General features: G+C 42.2%; 2 protein-coding genes across 6 annotated transcripts; both read right to left on the bottom strand.

Moving 5' to 3' along the window:
* Positions 1–70: 70 nt before the first annotated feature.
* Positions 71–8,531, bottom strand: LOC116267542 (phosphoglycerate kinase, cytosolic-like). Of its 5 annotated transcripts, none has more exons than XM_050075175.1 (6): positions 7,929–8,531; positions 7,715–7,792; positions 7,370–7,630; positions 6,884–7,201; positions 1,560–1,718; positions 71–646 (listed from the first exon to the last, which is right to left on the bottom strand). In XM_050075175.1, exons 1-6 carry the CDS (start codon positions 8,121–8,123, stop codon positions 437–439), a joined length of 1,221 nt encoding a protein of 406 aa, XP_049931132.1. In that variant the 5' UTR covers positions 8,124–8,531; the 3' UTR covers positions 71–436. The 5 variants fall into 5 exon arrangements, with proteins under 5 accessions (XP_049931132.1, XP_049931134.1, XP_049931135.1 ...); XM_050075177.1 differs by lacking the exon at positions 6,884–7,201 and adding an exon at positions 1,817–2,134 and having other exon boundaries at positions 7,929–8,529; XM_050075178.1 differs by lacking the exons at positions 6,884–7,201; positions 7,370–7,630 and adding exons at positions 1,817–2,134; positions 2,303–2,563 and having other exon boundaries at positions 7,929–8,529.
* Positions 8,532–13,087: 4,556 nt separating this feature from the next.
* LOC116267389 (protein MITOFERRINLIKE 1, chloroplastic) lies at positions 13,088–14,737 on the bottom strand. Its single transcript, XM_031649066.2, has one exon. The coding sequence runs from the start codon at positions 14,475–14,477 to the stop codon at positions 13,266–13,268; it is 1,212 nt and encodes a 403-aa protein (XP_031504926.1). The 5' UTR covers positions 14,478–14,737; the 3' UTR covers positions 13,088–13,265.
* Between the last annotated feature and the right edge of the window lie 1,779 nt (positions 14,738–16,516).

Below are 16,516 nucleotides of genomic sequence, written 5' to 3'. Positions count from 1 at the left end.
CAGTTTTGTTTACACGGAGAGAAAACACCAGCAGCACTCCAACACAACGCAGTAGCCCCCAAGGATTTCATCCACTCGATCAAACTCCAATTGAGGATAAAAAGTGTTCAATAACATATGTATGCTGTCAAAAAATCTGAAACATGACACGGTGGCCAAACAAATGCCTTTATCTTAAAACAGGGTTAAAGGTTGGTTTCGAAAAATTGCCAAGAAAGAAAACTGAGTATATTATCGAGTTGTATTTCCGAGTTGTATTTACATAAAGAAAAGGAATTGGACGAGGATTTTATTATTTTGTATTTACAGAAAGAAAAGGAACAGGTGCACTTGGAGAACAGTAACCAAACGTAAGCTGAAGCTATAAAGCCACCGGCTGGAAAACGGACAAGCATTGTTCGTCACACACGATAGCGCATTTTATAACGTTCGCGGCTCAGTGAGTTGCAGGAGCTGCATCATCGAGGGCAAGAACCCCCGGAAGCATTTTGCCTTCCAACAACTCCAGGCTCGCGCCCCCTCCCGTGGAGATGTGACTCATCTTCTCTCCGAGGCCTGCCTTCTCCACCGCAGCAACCGTGTCTCCGCCACCGATGATCGTCGTCACACCATTCCCCGTAAGCTCCCCAAGCTTCTTGGCAATGGCCTGAAACAAGTATGGCAATGAGAACTCCTTGTAAAACAAACCTAACAAGAAAGAAGAGCCAACTACAGAACATGCAAAATTTACTCGAAACTGCCTGAAAACCTGTAGTTGATGGGGTTTACGTTCAATCGACCAGTGTGCAGTACCACTAAGACCGCACACTTTCTGGCCAGTTGGTCACATTAGTGTCTGACCCACTTCTTTAATTTGGCCTAATCCCCATGTTTAAAAAGGGACGGTTATTGATCTTTTATGTGACAGTGAAAAATTCTGTGTGATCGTGGACATAGGAAAACTTTGTTTCTGACCTACTTAAAATTCTTGTCTTCCTTTTTCTTTCTCGTTTTCGTTTCTGATCTTGGTGTTGTGGTGTCGTGAGCGAGAGGGCCTCGTTACTAACACGAATTAGTGAGATACAAAGGGAGATGGGAATAGAAACAAATGCAAACTTACACAGATACAAATGGAGATGCAAGGACAAACAGGTGTGAGTTTACGCGGGGTACAAATGGAGATGAGAGTAGACACAAGTGTGCAGATGAATTATTTTGCTACTTCGTTATTGTTTTTTAGTTTTTACTACTTTATTGATCAATTGGAATCCATCCATTAAGTAATTCCTTTTTCTGAAACACATGGTTGCAGATCATTCCGAACGAATTAAATAGCTAGTTCGGTGTTGCAACTGCTAAAATCCGCTACACTAATTTATTAGTGTCAAAACGAAGCAACTTTTTCAAACTATTAACCTAAGATGATTATTTTTGGAATAGGAAGGAATAAATAGTACAAAAAGACAATCCTCTTATTGAAGATCAAGCTCTTATCCCGTCGCAACTCCCAGTTCCAAAATATAGTCAAAATACAAGGCATGTTCAAGATTGATAAGAAAAAGATTATATTGCACAGCTACCTGTGTACCAACGGCAAATTTCTCGAATTCAAAGACTCCCATGGGACCATTCCATATCACAGTCTTGGCAGACTCCAATGCGTCGCAGAATGCCTGGGTTGAATCTGGCCCAATATCAAGCCCCATCCAACCCTCAGGTATTGCTTTAGCTGGAACAACCTGCAACCCAAAACTCAGTAATGATCAGAGACATGTCCTTTGTTTGCAAGTTCTCAAGTAGTATTCTATTGAAGTACCAGCCATGAGAAGAAACCAACCTTGCTCTCTGCATCAGGAGCAAATTTGTCAGCCACAATGACATCAGTAGGCAGCAGAAGGGCCACGCCTTTCGCCGTCGCTTTCTCAATGAGTGATGTTGCAAGATTGAGTTTGTCTTCCTCCACAAGAGAAGAACCCACAGAGTAACCCTGAGCCTTGAAGAAGGTGAAGATCATTCCTCCACCAAGGATGAGGATATCGACCTTCTCAAGCAAAGACTCGATTACTCCTATTTTGGTAGACACCTTCGATCCACCAACTACAGCAGCAAACGGCCTCCTTGGATTTGAAACAGCACCAACGAGATAGTCCAATTCCTGCACAATGATATGACACATATTCCATATAATTACATGCAGAGTAACAACTACGACAATCTCAACCAAGAAATAGAATAATAATTACGCTAAATGATATAAAACGTTTATCACATCGGAAGAAATCTTTTAGAAGTAAGTTGAGGAAAGAAAGAGATAAATATATGCCTTCTGCATGAGAAATCCTGCAACAGCAGGTTTCAGAAGCTTGGCGACCCCTTCAGTAGAAGCATGTGCTCTGTGTGCTGTACCAAACGCGTCATTTACATAAAGGTCTGCAAGTGAAGCCAGCTTCTTGGCAAAACCAGGGTCGTTCTTCTCCTCTTCCTGGTAGAACCTCACGTTTTCAAGAAGCAGAACGCCTCCATCAGGGAGGGACAGCACCTTCTTTGCGACCTCATCGCCGATGCAGTCGTCGGCTTTCTCGACCTGTTATGCAGGCAGCACCTAAATCAACGCCGATCGTAGTATAATAGAAAGATTTAAGAGTTAAGAAGTAGAGAGCCGGCATACATTGATACCAAGAAGTTCAGATAGCCTTGGAACAAGAGGGCTCAAACTGTACTTGGGTGTAACACCCTTTGGACGTCCCTGTAAAAGCAAAAAGCTTCAGATTTTCTTCTGCACTGCTATCTCTTTAGAGTTACAAAGAAGGAAAGAAAGAAGAAGAAGCGGCGAGCCACAGCCAGAGGCACGTCGATGAACGCAAGGAGGGGACATGAGCTACCAGGTGGCTGGCGAGGATGACTTTGGCACCACCATCCATGAGATACTTGATGGTGGGGATGGAGGCCCTAATCCTCGTGTCATCGGTGATCCTATGGTTCTCGCCCAGGGGCACATTGAGATCGACCCTCAAAAACACCCTCTTTCCCCTGAGCTCCTCCCTTCTCAGATCTCTCACGCTCCCCTTCGTCGCCATTAATGCTCTCTCTGTGAAGACACCCTTCTCTTCCTCTTCCTTGCAGAAAGCCCAAGCAAACGGAAAGCGCCAAACACCACCGTCTTCTTTCCTGCTGCTTTTAACTGGTAAAATGCTGTTTGCTCCTTGTCCCCTTGTTTTACTCCCTCTGCTCTGGAGAAGACATCAAAAATGAGTGTGGAGCTCTTCCCCACCTGTCTTGTGACCAGCTGCAGTGGATGTGTGCCTGCTGAGTGGCCTCAGAGCTTCTTCCCTCAGGTGACAACGCATTCGAGGTGTGAAGAGCTTTCTGATATTCAGTAACGGAAGGAATACTTGACTGAATTCCAACAACATCCACTATCACGAAACAGAGAATGTCTTAATCTTTTGTGTTCCAAGCAAATATTACATTGAAACTAAAATCTAGTGGCTTCAAGCTGCCAGTAAAATATATAGTTCCAACAGCTTGTAGTAGTAATTACTAGAATGATAGTTTATACTTTTTAGACAAGCATCAAAGAGAAAGAGACGAGCGCACAAAGTGATGTGGTTCGGCATGCAGTAGGTTCTGCCTTTGTCTACGGGAAAGGATGCAGCACTATTTTCTATTAACCATGGCCTGGGGCGATAATTTTATGGTCTTTCTATTTACATTAGGGGATGTTATGTGAACGGAGGTTTTTTAATCGTCAGAAGGTTTGAAGCTCTTACCAAACCTTTTATTTCCTAATCCTAAGGTATAGGACCTTCGGTGTTTTGGAGTTGGAGTATCGTTGTCACCATGTTTTACTGTGTTTTAGATGTCAGTGGTTTCTTTCTTACAATATAAAGAGTTATAACTCAACGATTTGAAATAAAGACTACCTGCTTACCAACCCCGCTCCAATCGTTATGCCAACCCCCTAGAATGTAATGTTATGTAATGTTCTCTGTATTTTGTTTAGATAGCAAGCATTATTGTTGTAGTTATCTTCCTTAGCTGCTTGAGAGATTTCCTTCTTGAAAGCAGATGACGATGTGAAAGAATCTTAAGCCGTTGAGGCCAGCTCGCCTATTCACGCCAATCACCATCAACTCCAATTTATGATTCTGGATTCCAGATCCAGATCTTCTGGTCTAGGGAGGAACAGCAATTTGTTCTGGACTCAAAGCACTTGAATAGAAGCAGTTTAGTGAATATGTCGGCCAACTGATGCAAAGATGCAATGTGTGGGACACTGGAGGTGACCTTTAGCAGTATGGTCACGCACAAAAATGTATATTGATCTCCACATGCTTGTTATGTTGATGAAAAACTAGATGCATGGTCATGTACACTGCTCTACTATAGCCGCACCAAAAAAGAGGAGGTGTTTCAAATGAAACTTTAGCTCTTCGAGCGGATATTGTACCCAAACAAACTTAACAGCTGCAGTAGAGACAGCATAATATTCTTTGGAGCTGGAACAGACGATGGTTGACAGCTCTATAAGCTTGAAGGCAAAAGTCATTGGATGCTTGAATAATGCTTGAATAAGAAGACCACAATAGAGAGTGTTTTTAAGATACCAGAATACATGTTTAACAACTTGCTAATGATCTATAGTTGGTCGTTGCATAAACTAACTGCATTTGTGAACGACAAGGGAAAAGCCCGGCCAGCATACTAAAGGGATCCGACTATTCGTTGATATGTAGTGGCATCATAAAAGGTGTCGTTATCCACGACAAACTTGAGAGCTACAGGGCATGATATTGGTGGGGGCACAAGCTTAAGGACCTTATTTTAAACCATAAAACGCTATTTTAAACCATAAAACGCTTTTGCATACAGCAAACCATAGTTGGTCAACTCCCTGAGCTGACTTGAGAATCACCTGAGTCAGAGAATCACCTGAGTCAGCACCGATTGCCAACAAATCCAACCATGAGCCAAGATTGGCCTAGCTTGCCCTTGACTCAGCCCGACTCGGCCAATTCAGCTGCAATGATTTATATTATGACTATTTGAATACTCAACCGAGTCGACGAGTTGACTAGTCCACTCTCTGACGCCACTAGTCATCTGCTGATCCAAGTCAGAATTATGGGTTTGCCAGCTATATGACAAACATAGTTGGGATGATCATTATTATCTTATTCGAGTAGCTGGTGCATGTAAATGTAAATGGTTTCCAAAAGATAGCCCATGTAAAAATGCATTGCTGATGTCCAACTGGCGAATCCTCCATCAATGACTAATAGCTATAGACAACATTGCACATATAGTAGTGGATTTTACAATATGACTAAAAAGTGTCAAAATAATCAATATTTTCTTTTCGACGATATTAATCGAAGCAAATGGTAGGCACACATCCCCAAACAAAATCAAATCAAGTAGTGAATGAGAAAGATTCGCTTGTGAAGCATAAAAGGGCACTTTATGGTTTTTGCCATGCTGACAATCCACATGCACTTTATTCAAATCAAGTCTTTTAAGAAAATGGTAAATCTAATCATCTAACTATCTGATCGACGACCCTAAACGCCGGATGGCCAAAGTGCTGATGCCACTGCTCGATTGGTACTCTCTCACCAACGTAGACCTCCGCCTCAGCGTCATTTAATTGAAGTCGGTACATGCCATCGACGATGACGCCACATACCAACTTATGCCTGTTTTCTGGTCCTTCACACAAAAAATAGTCAGCATTGAAACTACGAATCATACATTATTATTCGCCGTTTTGTTGAGGCTGTTGTAATTTTTTCTTACTTTTCTTCTTTAAAGTTGTTGAAATTCGTTGATGGAGGCTTACGTTCAAGATTTGGAGGGTGGAGATGTTGAACATGGACGGCGGAAGCATGCCGGTGAGGTTGTTGAAAGATAAATTGATTCTACGCAAGCGAGGCATGCTGCCAAATTCGCCTGGTCTGTTCCCGACCAGTCCATTTCCGGAAAGATCTAAGGTGTCGAGCTTTGACAGATTTGCCAAGGAAGGTGGAATCGTGCTACCAACCAAGTTATTAGAACGAAGGGAGAGGTACTCAAGATCTGGCAAGCTCCCGAAGCACGCGTCTATGGCACCCTCGAATTGATTACGCGACAAAGACAGTTGTTGAAGGCTACGGCAGAGACACAAGCTTTGTGGAATTGCGCCATCCAAATTATTTGCAGACAGGTGGAGGATTCTTAACCGAGGAAGCTGAGCAAGCTCGATGGGAGGAGTGCCATGAAAAAGATTGGAGCTGAGGTTGAGGGCCTGGAGGAAGGAGAGGTTGGCAAGGTATGGAGAAACAGTACCTTCGAGGGACATGGCAGCAAGATCTAGAGCTACAACTCTCTGTCTCCGACGACTGCATAGCACTCCATTCCAGTTGCAGAAAGAAGTACTGCTGTTCCAATTAGCCAGTGCATTGATGGGGTCGTTGGTGGACAACTTGAAGGAAAGCAACGCCGTGTGGTCTGTAATATTGTTCAGGGGAACCTGGGCAGACAGGCTTGATTGGAAGATGAAGGCTGTGATGGCCAAACGGCATAGCGCGTGGAGCTGGGTTCGTATCGAAGGAGACGGAACCATGGCCGAGAGTGTACAGATGCAGCTGGTTCTGTTTGGTACGTCACTGATTGCTCGCCCCATAAATATATCAGTACGTGGTAGATAGAGAGAGGGTGTGCCAACTACGTGCTCTATGGTTATGGTTTCTCCTTTGTTTTTTTCAATAATGGCGGTGGGACTCCAATTTGGTCATCCATGTAATCACTAATCAGTCCCCTGGAACAACCTGCAACCCAAAACTCAGTAATGATCAGAGACATGTCCTTTGTTTGCAAGTTCTCAAGTAGTATTCTATTGAAGTACCAGCCATGAGAAGAAACCAACCTTGCTCTCTGCATCAGGAGCAAATTTGTCAGCCACAATGACATCAGTAGGCAGCAGAAGGGCCACGCCTTTCGCCGTCGCTTTCTCAATGAGTGATGTTGCAAGATTGAGTTTGTCTTCCTCCACAAGAGAAGAACCCACAGAGTAACCCTGAGCCTTGAAGAAGGTGAAGATCATTCCTCCACCAAGGATGAGGATATCGACCTTCTCAAGCAAAGACTCGATTACTCCTATTTTGGTCGACACCTTCGATCCACCAACTACAGCAGCAAACGGCCTCCTTGGATTTGAAACAGCACCAACGAGATAGTCCAATTCCTGCACAATGATATGACACATATTCCATATAATTACATGCAGAGTAACAACTACGACAATCTCAACCAAGAAATAGAATAATAATTACGCTAAATGATATAAAACGTTTATCACATCGGAAGAAATCTTTTAGAAGTAAGTTGAGGAAAGAAAGAGATAAATATATGCCTTCTGCATGAGAAATCCTGCAACAGCAGGTTTCAGAAGCTTGGCGACCCCTTCAGTAGAAGCATGTGCTCTGTGTGCTGTACCAAACGCGTCATTTACATAAAGGTCTGCAAGTGAAGCCAGCTTCTTGGCAAAACCAGGGTCGTTCTTCTCCTCTTCCTGGTAGAACCTCACGTTTTCAAGAAGCAGAACGCCTCCATCAGGGAGGGACAGCACCTTCTTTGCGACCTCATCGCCGATGCAGTCGTCGGCTTTCTCGACCTGTTATGCAGGCAGCACCTAAATCAACGCCGATCGTAGTATAATAGAAAGATTTAAGAGTTAAGAAGTAGAGAGCCGGCATACATTGATACCAAGAAGTTCAGATAGCCTTGGAACAAGAGGGCTCAAACTGTACTTGGGTGTAACACCCTTTGGACGTCCCTGTAAAAGCAAAAAGCTTCAGATTTTCTTCTGCACTGCTATCTCTTTAGAGTTACAAAGAAGGAAAGAAAGAAGAAGAAGCGGCGAGCCACAGCCAGAGGCACGTCGATGAACGCAAGGAGGGGACATGAGCTACCAGGTGGCTGGCGAGGATGACTTTGGCACCACCATCCATGAGATACTTGATGGTGGGGATGGAGGCCCTAATCCTCGTGTCATCGGTGATCCTATGGTTCTCGCCCAGGGGCACATTGAGATCGACCCTCAAAAACACCCTCTTTCCCCTGAGCTCCTCCCTTCTCAGATCTCTCACGCTCCCCTTCGTCGCCATTAATGCTCTCTCTGTGAAGACACCCTTCTCTTCCTCTTCCTTGCAGAAAGCCCAAGCAAACGGAAAGCGCCAAACACCACCGTCTTCTTTCCTGCTGCTTTTAACTGGTAAAATGCTGTTTGCTCCTTGTCCCCTTGTTTTACTCCCTCTGCTCTGGAGAAGACATCAAAAATGAGTGTGGAGCTCTTCCCCACCTGTCTTGTGACCAGCTGCAGTGGATGTGTGCCTGCTGAGTGGCCTCAGAGCTTCTTCCCTCAGGTGACAACGCATTCGAGGTGTGAAGAGCTTTCTGATATTCAGTAACGGAAGGAATACTTGACTGAATTCCAACAACATCCACTATCACGAAACAGAGAATGTCTTAATCTTTTGTGTTCCAAGCAAATATTACATTGAAACTAAAATCTAGTGGCTTCAAGCTGCCAGTAAAATATATAGTTCCAACAGCTTGTAGTAGTAATTACTAGAATGATAGTTTATACTTTTTAGACAAGCATCAAAGAGAAAGAGACGAGCGCACAAAGTGATGTGGTTCGGCATGCAGTAGGTTCTGCCTTTGTCTACGGGAAAGGATGCAGCACTATTTTCTATTAACCATGGCCTGGGGCGATAATTTTATGGTCTTTCTATTTACATTAGGGGATGTTATGTGAACGGAGGTTTTTTAATCGTCAGAAGGTTTGAAGCTCTTACCAAACCTTTTATTTCCTAATCCTAAGGTATAGGACCTTCGGTGTTTTGGAGTTGGAGTATCGTTGTCACCATGTTTTACTGTGTTTTAGATGTCAGTGGTTTCTTTCTTACAATATAAAGAGTTATAACTCAACGATTTGAAATAAAGACTACCTGCTTACCAACCCCGCTCCAATCGTTATGCCAACCCCCTAGAATGTAATGTTATGTAATGTTCTCTGTATTTTGTTTAGATAGCAAGCATTATTGTTGTAGTTATCTTCCTTAGCTGCTTGAGAGATTTCCTTCTTGAAAGCAGATGACGATGTGAAAGAATCTTAAGCCGTTGAGGCCAGCTCGCCTATTCACGCCAATCACCATCAACTCCAATTTATGATTCTGGATTCCAGATCCAGATCTTCTGGTCTAGGGAGGAACAGCAATTTGTTCTGGACTCAAAGCACTTGAATAGAAGCAGTTTAGTGAATATGTCGGCCAACTGATGCAAAGATGCAATGTGTGGGACACTGGAGGTGACCTTTAGCAGTATGGTCACGCACAAAAATGTATATTGATCTCCACATGCTTGTTATGTTGATGAAAAACTAGATGCATGGTCATGTACACTGCTCTACTATAGCCGCACCAAAAAAGAGGAGGTGTTTCAAATGAAACTTTAGCTCTTCGAGCGGATATTGTACCCAAACAAACTTAACAGCTGCAGTAGAGACAGCATAATATTCTTTGGAGCTGGAACAGACGATGGTTGACAGCTCTATAAGCTTGAAGGCAAAAGTCATTGGATGCTTGAATAATGCTTGAATAAGAAGACCACAATAGAGAGTGTTTTTAAGATACCAGAATACATGTTTAACAACTTGCTAATGATCTATAGTTGGTCGTTGCATAAACTAACTGCATTTGTGAACGACAAGGGAAAAGCCCGGCCAGCATACTAAAGGGATCCGACTATTCGTTGATATGTAGTGGCATCATAAAAGGTGTCGTTATCCACGACAAACTTGAGAGCTACAGGGCATGATATTGGTGGGGGCACAAGCTTAAGGACCTTATTTTAAACCATAAAACGCTATTTTAAACCATAAAACGCTTTTGCATACAGCAAACCATAGTTGGTCAACTCCCTGAGCTGACTTGAGAATCACCTGAGTCAGAGAATCACCTGAGTCAGCACCGATTGCCAACAAATCCAACCATGAGCCAAGATTGGCCTAGCTTGCCCTTGACTCAGCCCGACTCGGCCAATTCAGCTGCAATGATTTATATTATGACTATTTGAATACTCAACCGAGTCGACGAGTTGACTAGTCCACTCTCTGACGCCACTAGTCATCTGCTGATCCAAGTCAGAATTATGGGTTTGCCAGCTATATGACAAACATAGTTGGGATGATCATTATTATCTTATTCGAGTAGCTGGTGCATGTAAATGTAAATGGTTTCCAAAAGATAGCCCATGTAAAAATGCATTGCTGATGTCCAACTGGCGAATCCTCCATCAATGACTAATAGCTATAGACAACATTGCACATATAGTAGTGGATTTTACAATATGACTAAAAAGTGTCAAAATAATCAATATTTTCTTTTCGACGATATTAATCGAAGCAAATGGTAGGCACACATCCCCAAACAAAATCAAATCAAGTAGTGAATGAGAAAGATTCGCTTGTGAAGCATAAAAGGGCACTTTATGGTTTTTGCCATGCTGACAATCCACATGCACTTTATTCAAATCAAGTCTTTTAAGAAAATGGTAAATCTAATCATCTAACTATCTGATCGACGACCCTAAACGCCGGATGGCCAAAGTGCTGATGCCACTGCTCGATTGGTACTCTCTCACCAACGTAGACCTCCGCCTCAGCGTCATTTAATTGAAGTCGGTACATGCCATCGACGATGACGCCACATACCAACTTATGCCTGTTTTCTGGTCCTTCACACAAAAAATAGTCAGCATTGAAACTACGAATCATACATTATTATTCGCCGTTTTGTTGAGGCTGTTGTAATTTTTTCTTACTTTTCTTCTTTAAAGTTGTTGAAATTCGTTGAAACAAGATCTCATAATTAGTAAACCACAAAACGATATTTATGGTTACGGTTTGAATAACAGAAGACACTCAGTGCAGCAGCCAGAAAAAGGAAAAAGAGGCTGCATGATAGAGAACAAACTTCTCACGGCGAGATCAAACCAAACTGCCAATAGCAGAAACCAGCACATATCAACACGACACACCAGAAGGAAAAGGAAGATCACTCTGATATCATAGCAAAGAAATAAACTTGAGAAAGTAACAATTGTAAACACAGGATTTATGTGGTTACACCGAATGGAGCATACGCCCGCAGCAGTATCTTCTCCTTATTTTGTATAAAAAAGAGATTGCAAAAGAGAACAAACTTCTCACGGTGAGATCAAATTAAACTGCCAATAGCAGAAACCAGCGTAGATCAATACGATCACAGCAGAAGGAAAACAAAGATGATTCTGATACCATAGCAGAGAAATAAACTTGAGAAACTAACAATTGTAAACACAGGATTTATGTGGTTACACACAATGGAGCGTACCCACACAGCAGTATTCTCTCCTTAATTTGTATTTTTCCGTATACGAGATAGACGTTCCATTCAACATTGCCTACAATTACATGGGGTTCAGTTACACAGAAGGATGTTATCTTTGATAATAGTTTCATCCTCGTTTCTGCATTTTAGCGAGCTCGGTTGCAGCTTCATCACTGTAGCAAGAACCTTCCGTAGCATGGATGAAACTTCCATGTTCATGATTAGCATGTTCCTGCTTGCCACCATGAGTGGGATTTGATGTATCGACTAAATCGTCCCTTTTCTGAATACTCCCACTCTCTCTCTTTCCTAAACCTCTCTTTCTTGCCTAATTTCTCCAAAATTATTGCTTTCTCCCTCTTCCTCATCATCTTCTTCATTTCCTGCATGTAACTATGGAGGTCTGGCATGGTTTTCGCACAAATTCTGACCATAAGCGCTGCAACAATGAAGTGGATGGTATGTGTGCCACACCTAGCTGCGTCTCTAGGCCAAATCTAAAACAAAATTGAAAATAGAGGCGCTTTCCCAAATACTTTGACACCCTCCCACCAAATTTGAGCCCAATCCATGGAGTAGAGGTATAGTCATTAGTTCAATCCCACTCCGTGGTATAGAGCTCGGGATCATAGCTGAACATGGCAGCAGACTGGTGTACACTGCAGATTCTGTGATGCGACCTCAAGAACACCAACTTGCCTCTGCAACTGACCCAAAGTTTTTTGTCTTTGCCTTGGGTCTCTAGCTAAGGTCAGATCAATTTGGTCTAGCTTCAGCAAATTGAAGTAAATAAGAAAGCTTTACAAAGTTGATGAAAAAATCAGTTGTTCGAAATGATTGGATAGGTACATCTGAGATTATGAATTGAGACGTCAACTCATGAGCAGCTCTAAAAGAAAAGACCTCAACAGCCACCCTGGTCTTAAGAATGAATGTATTAATTACACCCAATTCAAAAGTTAATTGCTTCCACTCCAGGAGGTAGTAAGGAGGTTTCAGCGACTATTCCATACCTTCTTCCAATGAACTTTATCTCAGTTTTCCTGACTTAGTCAGAGTAATTGTTTGACATTATAAATGAATGGCTTGTCCAGCATCCTGTCATTAGAAAGGAATGCGTGCCTACCAGTTAATAAGATGAATTTGGCACCAGGCGCACTCTAAATAAGAGGCAGAGTCTTTACAGATTCTGCACCATGAACTAGCAAGTGCTTCCACCACCAGACCAAAACACTACTACCATCATCCAGAAATAGAATATTTAAAATGACTTATTGAAGAACATAAACTGAAAAGAAGTTATTTTGGAGTGTTAAAAACTACAATCTGAACTTCAAGGTACAATCTGAACTTCAAGGTTTTCAGATGTTACCAGTAATATATTGCTGTAAGACATTCAAACCTTGCATTGTACCATCATAGACACTAACAAAGCAAAAGCAAAAGAACAACCAAGATTATTTGGACAAAAATTGCAAGCTGACATGCTTTCTGCAAAAAAAATATAGACTAGATATTCAAGCTTAAGTAGATAGGCTATGAAACAAGTTGTGCAACACAAAGGTCAAACAAGTGAACCACCACTAACACTACAGATCTTGGAAGTTGGACTCTCTCTTAAACAGTTAGTTTCCTTCTCAACTCCGATGGAATCCCAAAACTGCATAGGAAACTTTTCCTTACAAGATCTGAAGACTGCAACTGATCCGGAGGCAACTTGCCATGTTCTCTCCGTGTAAACAAGTTTAAGATATTCAGCACAGAAAGAATGCATTAACATTTTCTTATTTCGATCAGCTGAATTGCATTCAAGCTTCTGTTTTACCATCAATTAGACAATGAAAGGAAAAAATTGTGCATCTGACACCAATAAACTCATACAGATACAGGTTGTTCAACGGCCAAGATGATCTTGTTCTTCCTCTGAACGTAGTGGTGCAATAAGGAGAGCCTAGCAGTCTCAAATGCAAAGTAACCCAATGCAGCAAAGCAAGCACTATGTAGCACCCTAGGTCCCATTCCCCTAGTTAGACCGACCCATCCTTCATCCTTTACAATCTGCCTAATAGTTGATGAAATCCCAGTGTAAACAGAAATGGCTATCCTAGCCTTTGCCTCAGCATCAACAACCCCACCGCCAGTGACAACTTGGGTCATCAACCTTGTCTTGACTACATCCAAAGGAGTAGTAAGACATGCAGAAACCGCTCCAGCCAATGCCCCACAAACCACGCTCTGAACTGGCTCCAAATGGTCCTTCCCTGTTCTACTCATCACAGCAGATTTCAGATACTCAAAAGATGAATAACTCAAAACTCCAGCAGGCAGGTTCCTAAGTAAAGTTGCAGAATAACCAGTATAAAGACCCAATATACCATCGTTCTGTATGATCCTCAGGAACACTTCCCAGGATCTCCCGGCTGCACCCGCCTGCATCCTTTGAGTGATCAATTCTTTGGGCACCATAATTGCAGAAGAGACAATATTACCCATTGCGCCGGCAGTGGGAGGAATCAGAAGCGCGGGAAAATGCGGCAATTTTGACAGCACCGACTTGCCAAATTCACAGGTGCCAAAGTAGATGGCCGATGAGGCAGCGGAGCCAACGATGACGGCCGATATGCCGCTGTAGAACCCCAGAATCCCCTGAGACTTGAATACTTTAGCAATGACATCCAGTGAACCACTGTAAATCTCTGCCGCGCCCCTTGTCTGCAGCTTGGTCTTGACTGTATCGAGCGGATGAAGGCAGAAATAGGTGAAAGCACCAGCTATGCCACCGGCCATGGCTCCAATGACTGCCTTCTCAGCGGTTGAGATGCTCTTCATCATTGACTGGACAGACTGATTGCCTCTGACTGCAGGCTTTAGCCATTTATGGGGTTTCGGTTCCTGCCCCTGCGGGGCATTTGGAAGGTGGGAATTGATGGAAATGGCGGCAAATTGGACGTTGGTGCTCAAATTCTCTTGTTGGGTGTCTCTTGTCAACCTGGTATTGAAATCCTTCACTATGTTCTTCACATCTTCCACGCAATGATGAAGGTGGTGGTGAGGAAGGGCTAAAGCACACAGAAGGTTCTGCTCCATTGATGATACCAAGGGGCACTCCAATTTCTGTGGGGTGCAGAGAGAGAGAGAGAGAGAGTCCCTGGCAGGGGAACAGGCAAGAGACCTGGTAGAGATTTGAGACCAGCCTGCTTGTTTCGGTCCCGAACGCAATCTCGTGTGCTTCCGAAGCGGCGAGCGCGGTCGGAGTAGCTATTATACGTACAGATCCATAGGCTCCGATTGGAAGCGGAAGTTTACCAAGGGAACACCACCACAATGAGACTACCCTCTATTTACTGCGTTTGGATAGGATTTATGTTGGCTTTGTCCGAGGCTCGCCGGAGGGGAAGGGAGGACTACTCTAGGGGCGAGGGAAGATTTTCTTTCATATGATTAGGTATGAATTAGATGATTATAATTCTCATTTTGAATTTCATATGTACTATTCTAGGTCGTGGAAGGGTAGGGTGCACTCTCTTAAGCTGATGGTGGCCGGCTGCCCACCTAGACCTCGACACAGGTTCAAAACCCCCAAAGCAAGGGGAATGGAGGAGTTTTCGGCCTCGTCTAGTGGTGGATAACCTCACTCTCCTGGAAGTAGATGATTGTAAATACATGCGCTTTTACTTCAATCTGTTTATGGTACTTTTGAGAGATTGCATAACAAGCAGAGTGTGACCGGCATTCCTCAATACATTATTATGCTGGGAGGAGTGGATTGCAAAGAGTCAAATCATCATTTCCCAACACATTCATTTCCTGCAAGTGGGTTTGCAAAGAGTCGATCATTATCGCTCAACACACTCGTTTCTATATTAGTGGAGAAATCGATCGATTTCGTTGGTGGAGGAGTAGATTTCGGACTTGCATTGGTGAAAGAACGCTGGAGTTTCAACAACACATCAAGTTGTCTATACACATTATTATACTGTTAGTTTGTTTCTTGTTTAGTTTATGACGACTTTTTTTCAATTGATTTTCATTGGGTGTTTTTTATAGTGTTGTTGCTTGGATTAGTGTTAAATTTAGGTTTTAAGTATATTTTTATTAGAGATTTCAGAACAGGATTAAGCGTAGAATAACAGATATATAGTTTTCTTTATTGGCAGGATTCTTACCAGGTTTACATGCATGTTATTTCATGTGCAGTTTTCTAGGGGTCCTTGTTGTTCTCTCTTGCATTAGCTAATTTAGAGTATTAATGAGGGTTTTGTTAGAATTTCATGATCATTTCATCCGTATTCATCTAGAAATTAGGTGTTTAAGTTCATATTGTTTCTCAAGGCCTTGACAGCTACTTAGGTATCGTCTTTGAGGTGATTCTTTGTATAGTGTGAGGTCAATTCATTGTTTTTCTTTGTGTTATTCAGTGTTAAAAGTTGTCTAGAGTAGGTTAACTTAGTCTGATCAATTAGGGTTTCTCTTTAAGCATTGTGCTATTTCATTTACTACTGGCATCATACATAGGTTTAGGTTTGTTTCCCTTGTTCATTTTTACTATTGGTGCATGTAAGAAACTTTTCGAGGGACTCATGAAATCACATGGATTCATGGGAATTGAAGAACTGAAAGCCCTTAACCAAAAAATGAATCCCATTGCACTTAATTGTGTTTATTGTGCAACTCTTGTCTTTTAAACTTTTTGTAGACATTAGATGTTGTCATTTTTTAATTAATAAAACATTTTTTTTATCTTCTCTTCATAATTTTGCTCGGTGAGTCCTACCAGGTTTCACTACTTCCAAGAAGCTGGTTTATAAATTTATCATTTTGCATTGGTACATGGCTAAAACTCAATTTTATTGCAAAATATTTGTCAAGAAAAAAGATATCCTCAAAGACCACGCAAGAAACAACTGGGAGTAACATGTGAGTTTTTTGGTAGAAGCAAGAGATATTGAGCAACTAATATGTTAGTCAAAATTGCACTGAACGTAATAATCTCCTTATAACATACAAGAGTGCATGAAACATTCTTCTATATAATTTAGAAAGAAGGTTGAAAGTTCGACTTTAATAGTGAAGATTGTTGTCTGCTGGTTTATACTTGATAAACAAACAACATTCTTATCAACTCA

The sequence above is a fragment of the Nymphaea colorata genome, chromosome 14 (assembly GCF_008831285.2).
Source record: "Nymphaea colorata isolate Beijing-Zhang1983 chromosome 14, ASM883128v2, whole genome shotgun sequence".
Taxonomy (NCBI): Eukaryota; Viridiplantae; Streptophyta; class Magnoliopsida; order Nymphaeales; family Nymphaeaceae; genus Nymphaea; species Nymphaea colorata.
Note: the sequence above shows the minus strand (reverse complement) of the source record. Positions and strands in the feature narration are given on the sequence as shown.